The sequence below is a fragment of the Globicephala melas genome, chromosome 7 (genome assembly GCF_963455315.2).
Source record: "Globicephala melas chromosome 7, mGloMel1.2, whole genome shotgun sequence".
In the NCBI taxonomy this organism is placed as follows: domain Eukaryota; kingdom Metazoa; phylum Chordata; class Mammalia; order Artiodactyla; family Delphinidae; genus Globicephala; species Globicephala melas.
This window is the reverse complement of record NC_083320.1, coordinates 66,377,689-66,392,754: the sequence shown is the minus strand read 5'-3', so window position 1 is coordinate 66,392,754 and position 15,066 is coordinate 66,377,689. Positions and strand designations below refer to the sequence as shown.

Sequence of the window (15,066 nt, the reverse complement as noted above, 5' to 3'; positions counted from 1 at the left end):
CTTTCCATTCCATGAGTCAGTCAAAAAGACTTTCCTCTTAAGCTAGTTTGAGTTCTGTTTCTGTCTTGTGCCAAAAAAGGTCTTGATTAATAAACTATGTAAATTCTTTTCTTATTTGTTCATCCATTTCAGATTCTTCATATACATTTAGGAGGAAATGTACAAGTCAGCATGCACATACACAGATGTCTGCCCAAGTAACTTGAACCAAAAATGTGGCTAAATTACAAATGCATTTTTATCAACTATTTCTTCTCTTCTGTGAATTCTACTGAAGCATTTTATTAAGAAGTTCAATTTGAAACAACTATGCCCTCTTTTGCACAGAAATCAATCCTTATGTATTCTCTTCAAAGAACATGATTTCTTCAGAAGCTATGTGTGCTAAAACTGCATGCTTGTGGAGCCAGAATTAGACGTCATTGTTTCTCTGGGCCTATATTTCCAGCAAGAATGACAGTAAAGATTTTAACAAGTTTACAAAGGGTAAGACACCATGATCAGTCAGCACAGATGTTGGTCTCAATAGTCAGCATTTATACCCGAATTCTAGACCTTATCACTGAGAATACCTTCAATATTCCTTTAGATATTTCTTCCTATGAAGAAAGACGGTATAATTAGGGGGTTCCACACAGCACAAATGGATTTCTTCTTTGGTCTATCTGCCCCATCCCTGACAAAGTAAATAAGTAAACATCAAATGAACTCACCAGGTTTCCTACAGTCAACACACTACTGAATTGACCAGTCATTGGGTAGTGCTCCATGGCCATGAAGAGGGTATTCAAGACAATGCAAATAGTGATGGCAAGATCAACAAATGGATCCATAACAATTAAATTCACAAGATGCTTTACTTTTAACCATGGATCACAGCAGTCCCAGATCAAGAACACATTGGCAAATCTATACCAGCATGGTGGACATTTCTGCCTAGATTCTTCAAGCTCTGGAGGAACAATAAAGAGTAAGAGTAGTAAATAACAATAAAAACAAATTGTTGTTGTTGCAGATTATACATTATTTGATAAAATTGATGCTTCTACTTGGGGTTGGAAGTTCATATTAGTTTAACAGACTTGAGAAGACAATCCCATTAAATATTTTCACAATATATTCATAAAAAATGTCAAGTAAATAGACTTTCTCCTTTAATTAAACAGAAAATAAATACTTTGAATTTAATATTTTGCCTCAAACTAACATAATTATCTATTAAATAGGTAATGGGTCATTAAATTGCTATATTTTCTTTATCAAAACAGAATTTTAAAGTAAGCTTTTAGAATTATTAAATATATCAAACAATTATTCTTTTGAAAGACCTTTTTAAGAATACTGTCTAAAGCTGTGATCCTTATTAATGTGTGTGACCCATTCTTTCCTCTCTCTGTCTCCACATCAGCATTGATCTTCCACACACTGAGAATGTAGTATGCCCTTCTTTTTAATATAGATTTAGAGCCAAATCTAGTTCTGTTATTCATAATTACTCATATATTTTTCAGAATTTTAGCTTAATATATTAAAAAGGCACTAGTAATTTAATGGGTGAAACCTATTATAATTATTATATGCCCATTTGTATATCTAGTACGCCAATGGGATAAGATACAAAATGTAATTGAAGTTTTCTAAAGAATTCATATTAGATATGACTTATAAATGATTTATAAAATTGCAGTACTAATATAATATTCCTCCAAACTTGAAGAAATGGGGACTTAATGAATGAACAAGGAAGTAATTGTTGCTGCCCATTCCAGTGTATCAAAATCAACAAATATTTGTGTCAGCTGTTCATTGGAGGAATGTAATGGTTTCTGTGTATGTGGAAGATGGAGGAAAAAATCTTTTTTTAGGGTCCCTGTCGAAGTGGAGCATAGGTTTTGATTCCTCCAACTCATTCATATGCCTCCCCAACCCATCACTACCTCCATGCCTGGACAACAGATTGAAGCTTGAAAGAGATGTTTCCTTGTGCTTCTAAAACTTAAAAAGGCAAGTTTTTACTCTAATTGCTTAAGGATAATATAAGGATAAATCCTCACTGATGAGGTATCAAGTGGTGAAATATCACTCTTCAGATGAGAACCAGAATTAAAAAGAAATAAGGACAATATTAGTTTTTGTAATCAATGTGATAATAGTGTATTCCATATATTATCTACTTAGGTCTATTATACAATTTTGATCTTGGGTAACTGACTTTCGTAATTCTATGGGAATAAATAATAGTTTCATAAAGTATATAATCATAGGAAGCTGACTATCCCATGACCTTCTTCTTACCCTCCATTGTGTTAGTCAGGATGCTGGCTATGCTCATGGCTCTTTGTCTTCCGGAGGAATCCTCTAGCATCTCCATTGAAATCTGGTAAGAACTTAGCCTTCTCTTTCTGACTTCTGTTTCAGTGGTGGTACCCTGCAAACCAAACACTGCTGGCTCAAACCACCCTTTTCAATGAATAATACAACACAACATAGCATTTCTCTGGAAAGGCATGCTACGTGCAGTTTTCCCAAGTAACAATTTTCAAGTAATAGTAAAATACTAAATTTATTATTAAGTTATAAATACTTAAAAAAATCACAGGTGGTACCCTAAAGGGTTAAAACAAGAATTTACTAGTTGGATGTAATTATATAAGGCAATTATGTTGCAGAAATATTTTAGTTTACCTGTTGGAATTTTCAGGGAAAATTTTCATAAGCATGCCAAAGTCATATATTATTCCATTTCATTCAAATGCAAGGAATTTTAACTTATCTCAATGATTAATAATCAGATCAATCTTCCCCCCAAACAAATAATAGTATTATATAGTCTTAAGGCTGAATTATTATCTTTGAGGCTTTATTGAAAATATTGACATATATGGGCCAATTTTTTCCCATGCACAAACACAGATGTACAATGAAATGTGTGTGCTTTCCTGAGATTTCTTTAGTTATTTCTATATGCCATCCTATAAGAAATCAAAACACTTTAGAGTCATTTAATAGACATCAAAACATTTTAGAGTCACTGTAATATTGACACTTGTATGAAAAGTGCCCATTATCAATATATTGGTCATTACAATATTGAATTTTAAGTATATGAAATTTCCAGAATATGAATAGATTATTATACAATTCTGGGTCGACAAACATCTATAATAGCAATTTGGTTGTCAAAGTGCCCATTGTTTTGTGCTGGTAGGTCGACTGAATTTGCAGATACGAGTTTCATCCCAGTCTCTAAAAACTGGGCTCTTTTAACCTAAAGCATTTGGAAGTTAATGGTCCCACACAATTTAGTTGGTTCTAAAGATCCTATTGTTTTCCATTCAATAAATCATATATTATTTTTAAGGACTTTCAGTTTGGGGAAGCAGGTTGGTATAACAGGCTAAAATGCCCAGGCCTTGGTAATTTAAAATTGGTATATAATGTCAGTAGAGCTAATTTATTATCTATTATCACCTCTGGTGGAAGTTGTCCAGTAGGTGAGGTTAGAGCTGATGGTCCACCCACCAAGGAAACCACACCATTGCAATCCACAGTGCTGTGCATCTTCCCATTTGCTGGAAGCCCTGGCACCATCCTGGATGACATACTGGCCTGACTAACGTTACTGTTGCGTCGCTCTCCGTGTCTATGTGGCACAAACAGTGAGTCTCTCCTGCTCTCGCTGTCTTCAAATGTACTGTGTTCATCATCAGCAAAGTCATTTTCAGAACCAATATCCTTTGCCCGACCTCTGAAGCTGAAAATACTCGTTTTGCTATTGCGTCGTGGGGAAAACAGGGAGCCACGGATACTTAATAGAGACTGAGGAGAGAGCAAGGAAGAAAAGAATTGGGATGGGGGACACAACTATTTAATAAAAGTCTTAATATTACAGAATCTATTTGCTTTTGGGTTAGAATAGTCTTGCTCTTAAACACAGGTAATCAAGTTTGCAGAGAACTCATATGTTTTGATATTTTTATTAAAGACCACAATGCAAATTTAAGTATAAAAGAGTAGTTTTTCTGATTAAGAATTCTGATATGCAATCTACTAAGTGCGTGACCACTTCATTTAATCTTCACTCTAGTACTGTGAGGTGGATTTTGTTGCTGTAATATTCTAGGAGCAGAACCTGATGCTGGAGAGGACAAATGATTCTTTTTGGTAGGTGGCTTTCACTCCTAAATGCTATGGTCTGAAAGGGCACACAACTTGGAAAACAAGTTATGGTTCAGTGAGACTGTTGGCTTAAATTTAAAATATTTGTACCAAATATGTTACTTTTGGATAATGATTTAAAAATGAAACCATTATCTCTCCATTCTCTTATTTTGAGTTCTAAAAGGAAATTACTCTTTTTTTTTCTGGACTTGCTTGTCTCTATCCACATGGGCATAAAAGTCACAAAACTTAACATATGATGCTATCTTCTAAATTTGCTAACAGTTTCCCAAATGGCTACTAATGATTCACCTGTTTTGAGGGAATATATGTCATAGCAAACACAACAGAGAGAATGCCTAAATTGCTGTATAAATTACTATTCTTACTTAAAATTTAACACTGCCTTAAAAAAGTAAGACATTTACACATGACTTTACCAATAAGGGTGATGTAGAAGACAGCTTATCCTTCTAATCTCAATTTAACTTTATTAAAAGGAACTGGATGATTCAGAAACTTTTAAAATTATATTTGTTTGTGAATAAATCAAGCAAACAGTTTCTGGTACTTGAAAATGAGGATTTAGCATGAAGCCCCTTCTTCCAGTTTTTCAATGGACTTTAAATCAGCAGCATCAAATAATTCTGTGTTTATTTTAGCCTTGGTGAGTTTTCAAAAACATCTCTATTCTCTTGCAGAATCTTTGTTTGCTACCTTCCTCATTAACAATGACATTTCCAATATTCCCCTCTCACCCCCAGCAGTTTCTCATGGCCTGTTCTATCTCTCTGCATAGCCAGGGTAACGTATATACATACATACACATACATACGCATACATATCCATATGCCAGCAGGAAACATGCCTGGACTTTCCCTTTCTTCCTCCAAGCTTCGGTGTAAAACCAAAGAAAATAATTCTAGTGGAAAAAAATGTAAGAAAGGCAGACTCCCTCAAATTTATTTTTGGTCCCTCTGCCTAATTAGGTCATGCTGATTTTCTTAGGCCCCATTTTTAGTTTTATTTTTATGGCTTTTCCCTGCCTGCAAAGCACTAGAATAATCTTTTTGCCATCTGTCTCAGTGATGTTCTGGAAAGATACTATTCATTGAGAAATGTGCTATTGCTTTGGATTTGGTTAGAAACATTCACAGGAATTATTGACTGCCCAGCTTATCTAGCCTGAGACTGTGTGTATGTGATACTCAGTTCATGCAGAAGGTTTGTTTACCCAATGTCAGTCGGTAGTTAGACTAATTTTCCAGTCATCAAAGTGATCAAGAAATTAGACATTGTGAAGACATTAATTCAGCTCTCAGTAATAAGGAATGGTAATGTTTTTAATCTCTTCAGACTCAATTTAAATTATCAATATGATATTTGTATGTTCAGACTCATATTTGAAACCTTAGTGTATTTTTAGGTCCCAGCTTTCTGGAATTGGGATTCAGTAAACAGGGGGTAGGACTCTGGAATCTGAGTATTCAACATACATTCTAGGTGATTCTAATGCAGGTGGACCTCACCCTACACTAAGAGGAATACCAACATTGTCTTACACTAATTCCTAGGATGGCTCAATACAATCAATCATCTTAATATACCTGTGTTAGAATACTGTCTTTGGAAACTGAAAATCTGTATACACAGTATTGGTTGGGAGTATGTGGTATGTGTGTACATCCATAACGTATCTGGTACATGCCTTTAATTTGCATGTTTTTATGTCAGGCTGTTTTCAAAGGCGTTCCAGATCCTTGGGTTTATTTGAAACTTCTATGCACTCTTTGGAAAGTATAATAATGGGTGTGAGCACAGCTTTCAAGGCAACAGAAACTGAGAAAAGAAGATAGCAAAAATAGTATTGAGGGAAAATAAACCAAAAATAACACACTAGAAGATGCAGCAGAGTGGAGGGAATACCCACAGCTGTGGCAGCTCTTTCTCTACGGAAAACAAGCTTTTATGTTTTAAGGACCTAAAGGCCATCTTTCTTTGCCTCAGGCATGCCAAAATATAAACTCCAGGCATCTTTTTCTTTTGCCTTGTTCCAAGAAGGTAAATCTGAACTCTTTTTCTTAATTTTCAGTAACAAAAGGGAAAATAGAAGAATTTAGGTGTGTAAGACACAATCCTGCATGTAGGGACTGAACCTGAAGTGGAATGGGATGTCAAAATGGAAGATGCAGGGAATTTGAAGATGTTCTAGTAGAAGCATGTAAAGTGAGTATTTGTTGGAAATACTCACTTAATAGCATTTCAAGTTAAATATATGTAGCTTATCAATGTTTTCAATAAGTCAACAACTACACTTGGTTCTAGCTATAAAGCTTCTGGTTTAAAATAGTCTCCTCATGTCCAGACAACATAGATAAAATCTTTGGGGGGATTCACTTTCCATTGTATGCCTTTAAGTACTTTTTCATACTGTCTAGGAACATGTATTATCTATTTAAGAATAAAATAATATAATAAATATAAAATAACATGTAAAGTTTATGTTAGTAGAGGACAGGGTACCCATTATTTATGGCTTCTTGGCCTTAACATTGTTAGAAGATATGTTTGTGTTGAACATTATGCCATATCCATCTTATGCTTCCTATCCCCACTACCTCCACTGATTCTCTTACCTTTTAGAGAGTTTGTTTATACAACCAGACACTGTAAAATGCTTCTGGTATATTTTTGCTTGTGAGTTGTGGTGATGCTCTCTGCCTGTCTTTACTGGGATATGTAACTATCAATGCTAATAGGCGATTTCTTTTTCTTTTGCAACATCTACTATCTATCTATTTCATCTACCTATCTATCTATCTATCTGTCTATCATCCTATCATCTCTTTCTCTCTCTCCCTATCTACCTACCTACCTCTATGTATGTCACTATCTGTCTATTTACAAATATGAAATGAACTACATATAACGTAGGTATATGCCAATTCTGTTTTTAGTATTTAAACTCTGGCTTTCAGCTAACTTCCCTGTGCTGTTCCCTCTCTGTGGTTCACTCAACAGAGGCCTTCCAGCTGCTTCTTGAACATTCTGGGCATATTACCACATCAGGGCCTTACACTTGCTCTTCAGTGAGCCTGAAATGCTCTTTGATGAGATAGCCTCTCTCCTTGCCTCCTCGAAATCTTTGCTGAGATTTCTCCTTTACAGTGAGGGCTTCCCAACCCACCCTATTTAAATTCTTTTTTTTTTTTTTGTACCACCGGTTAGTGTTCCTAATCCCCTTTTCCTGCTTTATTTTTTTTTCCATAGCACTTATCACTTTCTGACATAGTCTATAACTTACTTATCTTGTTTATTGTCTATCTCTTCCTTTAGTATAAAGTTCCATGAGGTCAGTGAATTATATTGTTTTGTTCATTGAGATTTTTTTCTAGAACTCTTTCTTCCACATAGTAGGTGATCAGTGTGGATTGGCTGAGTGAACTGATCCACAAGCTTTTGGCTGAGTGAACTGATCCACAAGCTTTTATTTGAGCATTATATGATGAAACAATGATGGAAATAGTGCTATTTTCAAAACACCTAAATATGTTCATGTAATTATTACTACTATGTGTATACATTTGTGATAACTGAAACTACTCAAAAAATTTTAGTTTTCCTAATTTGTAATTCAATGACCCATTTTAACTTAATAAGAGCTCTACTATTTGTCACATAGGGTTTCTATATATTGCTTAATATATAGAACTCTTTAAGCACCCACAGCTCTTTAAGGTAGACATTATTACCCCATTTTACAGAAATTTTACAAAGTACAAGTGACTCAAGGTCACAGAACTAATTTGGAGTGGAGATATGAACATAAGCCTTAAGTCATTATGCTATAATATCAAATATTCCTAATCTTAATGACTCCTAATGGTCTTAATAATGCTAAAATATCAGGAGTGAAGTTTAAGCCAAAAAATCTAATCTGAGAAATTAACTTGGCCTATTGAGCCTCAAGTTAATCCCAAATGTATTATACTCATGTAATACCATACTTTATATTTGTACTATGCAAGGTAATAGTTGGATCTCTTGATACTGGCATTATCTGTAGGGAAATGGTTTTTGTCTTATAAATTTTTGTGTGTGCATATATATTTTGTCCTAATATGAAAATTCAAGTTATAAGTTTTAATATAGAGTTTATTTCTTTTTAAAATTCTTACATATTCAATATAAACTATAAAATAAACACCCATTGTTAACTAGCATATGCATTTTCCTCAGCCAAGAGCTAAACACTATACTGAATTTTGTGCTTATCACTCCATTTTTTCAAAAATATTTGTTTTTTATAAGACCCCTTGGATGATGTACAGTTTTTTGATTTAACTTAATTATATAACGTGTCTCTCAAAGCATTATCTTTAGGACATAATTCTGACACAGATTAATATAATTAGAAGAGTTAATAATTCATAGCCCATGAAATTCTAATGGAACCAGATAGGGTTCAAAGCCATAATTGTACTTATCACAGATTTCATAACTATTTACTCTTCATTATGCAACTGATAAAACTTATAAACAAAGAGTTGAAACTATTTTCCCTCTTTGACTTGAAAATATGCTGAAGAATTGGGTACTTGGCATTAAATCAGAGCAAAAACAGACTGTCTTTAATTTAGTTCTCTTCGAGAGCATTTAGGTCATAACTTCATTCTAATGTATCAAGGCATGACACCATATCAGCACAATGGAAGCTCATGAGAGTACAGTTCTCATATCAAAAGATGAAAGCAGGGCTTCCCTGGTGGCACAGTGGTTGGGAGTCTGCCTGCCAATGCAGGGGACACAGGTTCGAGCCCTGGTCCAGGAAGATCCCACATGCTGCGGAGCAACTAAGCCCATGCACCACAACCACTGAACCCGCATACCACAACTACTGAAGCCCACGTGCCTAGAGCCCGAGCTCTGCAACAAGAGAAGCCACTGCAGTGATAAGCCCACGTGCCATAATGAAGAGTAGCCCTCGCTCGCTGCAACAAGGGAAAGCCCACGTGCGGCAATAAAGACCCAATGCAAACAAAAATAAATAAATAAAATAAATAAATTTATTTTAAAAAAAGATAAAAGCAAAAATCCAGAGACATTTCTTTTCAAAATTCATACATATCTTGCATCACAACCTCAGATAATAAAGGCAGAAACCCATATACAAAAAAAGTAGGTTCATCTGAGGTCTCAAAATGGAAAAGGTAAACAAGGGATTACAAAACTGTCTCACTGAAGAAAAAAATCTGATAGATAGTTTTCACTCCCCCACTTCCTCAAAAAGCTGATTAAGAAAATGGTCTCAAAATAGTGCAATGCTTAAAACTGATTACCTTAAAATAAAAGTTATTAATGATTTAATAAAAGTCCCTTTTAAAGACACTTTAGGGTATAAATTTAAATAATCGTATTAAATGTTAGTTCCCCGTCCCTCATTTAAATCAGGTATTACAAAAAATATACCAAAGTACAACAATGACAAAACAAACTGGAGCACTTAGTAGAAAACCATACCTGATGAGGGGAGTAGAATTTCTTGTCACTAGTCAGTCGATTTCCATCCATGGAGAAAAGGAATCTTCTTTTGACACTGTCCTCAGATACAGATTTGGGAAACCTGTTTCCCGCTCCTTTGTTTCCTTCAAGATGCTCCCTCTGTCTTCTTTTCTTTCTTCGGTTCCTCCACTCCTTAGCACTTTTAGAGCTTAATTTTGATGCTTCTGAAGAGCTTTCCAAGAGCTCTCCTAACCCACCTATTCCACTGAAATCTCTTGAAGCAGCTGCTGCTGCTGCAACTGCCTGTTTAAACAAAACCAGGCATTATTTAGAACATACAACTTTGGAACAGTTGAATGTGATACAAATGTTGCTATTTAAGACTATTAACTATATGTGAAAATGATGTCTTCTGGTCATTTCATTGTGTTTTACTACAAGAGAGTTTACTTAATAATGACAATTTTAAATAGTATAAAGCAATATGTTAGCTTATGCATTAAGACTAGAAAAGTCTGGTTTGGCACATCTTCTGAAGGGTCTTTTTTTTAAAAACTCTGTTGAGATTAGCTTCATTTCAGGGAACAACTGCTCTCTTAAAAATATCTTCTACACTTTAAAAGCAAATGTTCTCTAAGTGGTGGTTCTTGGTCTGATTACTATTCCAATTCCATCCATAGGTTTATTCCTCCCACTTGTGATTGTGAACAACCTAGTGGTATTTTTTCCTTCTAAATCTAGGACAAAAGTCTTTTTCTTTTCTTTTTTTGTGAACTCAAAGCATTTAAAGTGTCTACTCTTTTACCTCTAGATGGGAGTAGTGGGAATGTATTGGCTAGTTGATCCTCTTCCTTTATTTGAATCACATTCAGTGTTATTGTTCCCATTCCTGGGGTCATATTAATCTCACAGTTTAACATGATTAATTTATTAGATAGCACTTTTAGCTTTAAATTTTAAATGTTTATATATTATTTATTATTATTATAAATAGTAACAAATGATTAACATATAAGTCAGTAAGTACCTGAAATAATCATTCAAGGGATTATGAGTACTTCTTGAAATACTTTCTTTTCATATTTCATCACTAAATATACTTAAGCATTTTGAATTTCTGTACCTACTAAAGAAACACAGCAGGTCGGAGGTGAAACATGGCATGCCAGATGTTTTGTATTTTTATTTATATGAATAGTAGTTTTAGATGGGAATTGATCTAACCAAACTGGAGAAGATATGAAACTCAAAGCTGAGTTCTCATTAAGTATATTCCTGTTTATAAACATAAATGATTAAATTATGAGAATATTGGTTCAACTCTTTACATATGTCGTTACTGAATACAAACAAATCTAATATAGCTACCATTTTGTTCTATCTTCTCCACTTAGACTCTAAGCTAGTTAGGAATTCTGTCATTTGTGTGTGTGTGTGTGTGTGTGTGTGTGTGTGTGTGTGTGTGTGCGCGCGCGCACATTGCCTCTTCTGTCTCCTGACGTAAAAAAAGACTCAGTCAATATTTGGTGAATTAAGGCGAAAAAAGGCATCGTGCTGTCAGTTGTCTTAGACACTGAGTGAGGGTGGGGGAAGAACAAGACATACTTAGACTTGACTTTTTAAGATCTCATAAAAACTATGTGTCAGAATGGTCTGTATAATAGAAACATATTTTAGAAAAGAAGATAAAACTCATATTGAATGCTTTGACAACATGTTGTGCTTTATGTTTCCTCCTCCTTGAGAAGCAAACCTTCCTAAGTAGCTTCCATTTCTGAATCTCATCTCAACTAAAGATTTTAAAAAAGGTTTAAAACTAAAGGTGCTGTGATACAAATTCTCTGAGATTAACATGACCCCAGGGATGGGAACTATAGCATTACATATAGTACTAAATATGTGTGTTAGGCTAAGCAACACATAAAATGTTTATATTGAATACTATATTCATCATGGAAACCCAGATCTAAGACTCGATATAGGACAATGCCTAACATTTAAATGAAACTTTAATTCAGAACTTATAGAATTGCATATAATCAGATAACCAGATTATTTTATTGAATTCTTGATCATCAGTATCACTTTTAATATCATCAGTAATGAAAGATGAGAAATATTAAGGGCCCTTTATAAATATGAATGTTTAATATAAATGTGTAAAATAAAGTGGATAAATGAAGTACTAATCTGTAGCAAGTTAAATATAGTTGCATAGTGCTTGATACATAGGAGATACATAATATACACCACTCCTTGAAAGAATGAATATATATATATATATATTTCTTTTTATCCGAATAAAGTCAGTTCTCCCTTCCATTTTGTATAGGCAGAAACACACAACACATAGTGCTAATAATTTATTGGCTTGTTTGTCATCAGGAACAAAGGACGTGGAAGTGGTGGTAATATTCCCTTGCCATAATTCTGAAACTCAGTTCATTTAAATCACTTCTGGAATTTGTTTTGCATAAGACATGATTTCCCTACCTATCATGGGTAACAGTTGGAGTAACTCAAAACCAAACAGATTTGCAAGGCAACAACGGTAACCTCCCAACACAACACATTTTCTGTGTCACTCGTTAACTCAAATTTGTCACTTGTTCCACTTCCAGGGATTTGCCAATTCCCTTTCAAAGGCAGATGTTTCCTGTCACCTCCCATGTCTGTGTACCTGTTTATACCCAGCTCTGTGACATGGCCAGTGTCCTGTTTACTTAGACTAATAGGGTTACTTTCACAACTGCCTTGCTGAATTCCTCTTGTAACAAATAACAAGTATGTGCTAATATTTCCACAGGGAATAACATTTGCTTTTTCTTATATCATTTCTGTGTGATTCAAAATAGGCTCTATAACTTACTGTATCTGTGTGTCCTTAAAAAATAAAACCACATGACTATGTGTGATTATACTTCACTGTAAACATAAGATCCAGTTTTAAAATCCCATTTTAAAACTACAAGACATTAACTATACTTATTACAATTCTACCCCTAATTATATTGGATCTCTTAAATGCCACTATTTCTAATTTTGCCCCAAAGCTTACTCCTAAATTTTTCCTATCAGACCAATATATACTGCTATGGAATATGCTATGTTGGGCACTATTAGACGTTTAAAGATCACAAATTAAATGCCGAACACAAATATGACGGTATAGGACAAAGCATTTCTTTCTTTGTTGGCTTTTCTCTCTCTGTCTTTTAAAGTTGTACTTGGTTTGTGAATCCACTGAGCTGAATACGAAAATTTTTTTTCATGTCTAAACAATGACTAGCACTAGGAGGTCCTTCAACAGTTATTAAATAAAAATGGAAATGATGCTAGGCTTCATGAAGTCATTAGCTAGATAGTAGCTTTTGAAGAGTCAGAGGTGGTCAGCAAGACTCACATTACACTGGAGCACTAGTGATCTCATGGGTGGACTAAGTCCACCCCCCCCACCTGCCTCCACTCCCTCCTCTCCTTGAACACTGGCTATTTATTGGTCATTGCCAACTGCATTGTCAATAAGGAAGTAAAATTAACTTAGTCCTGTGCCATCCCAGTCAATATTAAAACACTGGGATAAGATACCCTGGAATCAGTATAATTTTTTTTTGTGTATGAAGCTAAAGCTGAGTCAAATCATGATTTGATCACTGTAATCCAATAACTGACTTTTAAGTGAAAAGAACTGACATTTTTTTAGCTGACCTAATTAGGATAGAGATAATTAAGTTCTTTAAACTTCTGTTAGACATAGTGCACTTTTACTGCTAAATTTAAAAGATTATACTCTTTTAATTGATGCCATATTTTCCCTAAAGTGGCTGAATTTCAGAGTACATTCTTACCCCTGTACTGTATGTCTGTTTAGTATTTTCAAGCACATCGCTTTGTCTGTTCTTATAAATGATAATAGAATAATCCAATGCTTTAAAATACAACTGTGCATTATCTATGTATACATGTATATTATTTCCTATAACATTTATTTAAGCTTCAAAATGAAGAAATTCTTTGCCCTGCAAATAGCTATCTTATTTCATTATCTTACAAATGTGTTTTATTTGTAGTGATCTGGAATAAACTCTTAGATACTTGAAATATAGAAATTTATGGCAAGCATGATGTATACTTTATAAGATTTTCAAGAATCACCAAATTTGTTTATGGCTTTTCTCATAAAACTCAATAAACTATAACCATGATACTGCTCTGTACCCAATGGTAAGACGAAGATTCCAAGGATTTACTGACATTTGAATAATGCTTCAAATATTTGGAAACATCCATCTGAAAAAAATCACTATGCACAAAAGTTATTTGGACTTCTGCTTCTGATCAAGATATAGTAACAGCTCAGATTTGCTCTTCCTCTGAAACAACCACTAAAACAGACTAAATACATGTAACAATGGTTTTGAAGACACTATATGAATGGGCCATTGGGTAGAATTTTCAGAAGGATTTTCACTTAGTAGTAGGGAATAATTAGCCTTAGATAAAATTCTAAGTTCTACCTAACAAATCTTCAAAGGTTTGAAGATGGAAAAGATCAAACTGTTTATAAATAATTTAACTATGCTCCCAAACAAGGATTGAGAATTTTTATAGGAATACAACAATATCCAGCACCCCAAAAGGTAAAGTTTCAGACGTCTGGAATTTAATTGAAGATTGTCAGAAATGCAAAAAAAAATCAGGAATATGTAACCAAAAATGAAGAATAAATTACGAAAATTGACCAAGATCTGACACAGATGTTAGAATTAGCAGACAAGGACTTTAGGACTCTAAACAGTTATTATAACTGTATTGTGTATGTTCAAAATGTTAGCTGTGTGGGAGATATAAAAGAGATGCAGATCAAGCTTTTAGAGATGAAAACTATAATGTCTGAGATGAAAAATACAGTGGATGGGATTAATGGCAAATCCAGTGTTGCAGGAGAAAAGATGATAAATTTGAAGACATAACAATAGAAACTATCCATGCTGAATTGACAAGCTGATTCTAAAACTCATATGAAGCTATACATTTTTAAAATATATTTGACCTGGAATAGTCAAAACAGTCTTGAAAAAGACTATCTGATTTCAAGACTGTAGCTATTAAATAGCTACAGTGATTAAGAGAGTACAGTTTTGGTACAAAGAGAAGCAAACAAATCAATTGAATAGGATAGAATCCAGAAATAGACTCACTCACATATGGACAATTGATTTTTGACAAAGGTTCAGTGGCTGTTTAGTGGAGCAAAGATATTTTGTTCAACAAGTGGTGCTGGAATAATTAGATATCCATATGCAAAAAAAGCCTCAACACATAAATCACACCACCTTACACAAAAATTAACTTAAAATGGGTCATTGACCTAAATACAAAACATAAAACTATAAAAATTTC

At 34.1% G+C, this 15,066-nt stretch overlaps 1 protein-coding gene across 6 annotated transcripts in view; it reads right to left on the bottom strand.

The window, feature by feature from the left end:
• The window catches only part of SCN3A (sodium voltage-gated channel alpha subunit 3), a 112,855-nt gene that overhangs the window by 46,999 nt on the left and 50,790 nt on the right, over positions 1 to 15,066 (bottom strand). For 3 of the 6 annotated variants that reach the window (XM_060302340.1, XM_060302341.1, XM_060302342.1), the window contains 4 exons: positions 9,682 to 9,966; positions 3,472 to 3,819; positions 2,296 to 2,428; positions 714 to 952 (listed from right to left, as the gene is read on the bottom strand). In XM_060302340.1, coding sequence (XP_060158323.1) covers positions 714 to 952; positions 2,296 to 2,428; positions 3,472 to 3,819; positions 9,682 to 9,966 — 1,005 coding nt within the window. Of the gene's footprint in view, positions 1 to 713; positions 953 to 2,295; positions 2,429 to 3,471; positions 3,820 to 9,681; positions 9,967 to 15,066 lie in introns of those variants that run through there. The other 3 variants (XM_060302343.1, XM_060302344.1, XM_030852565.2) reach the window with 3 other exon arrangements.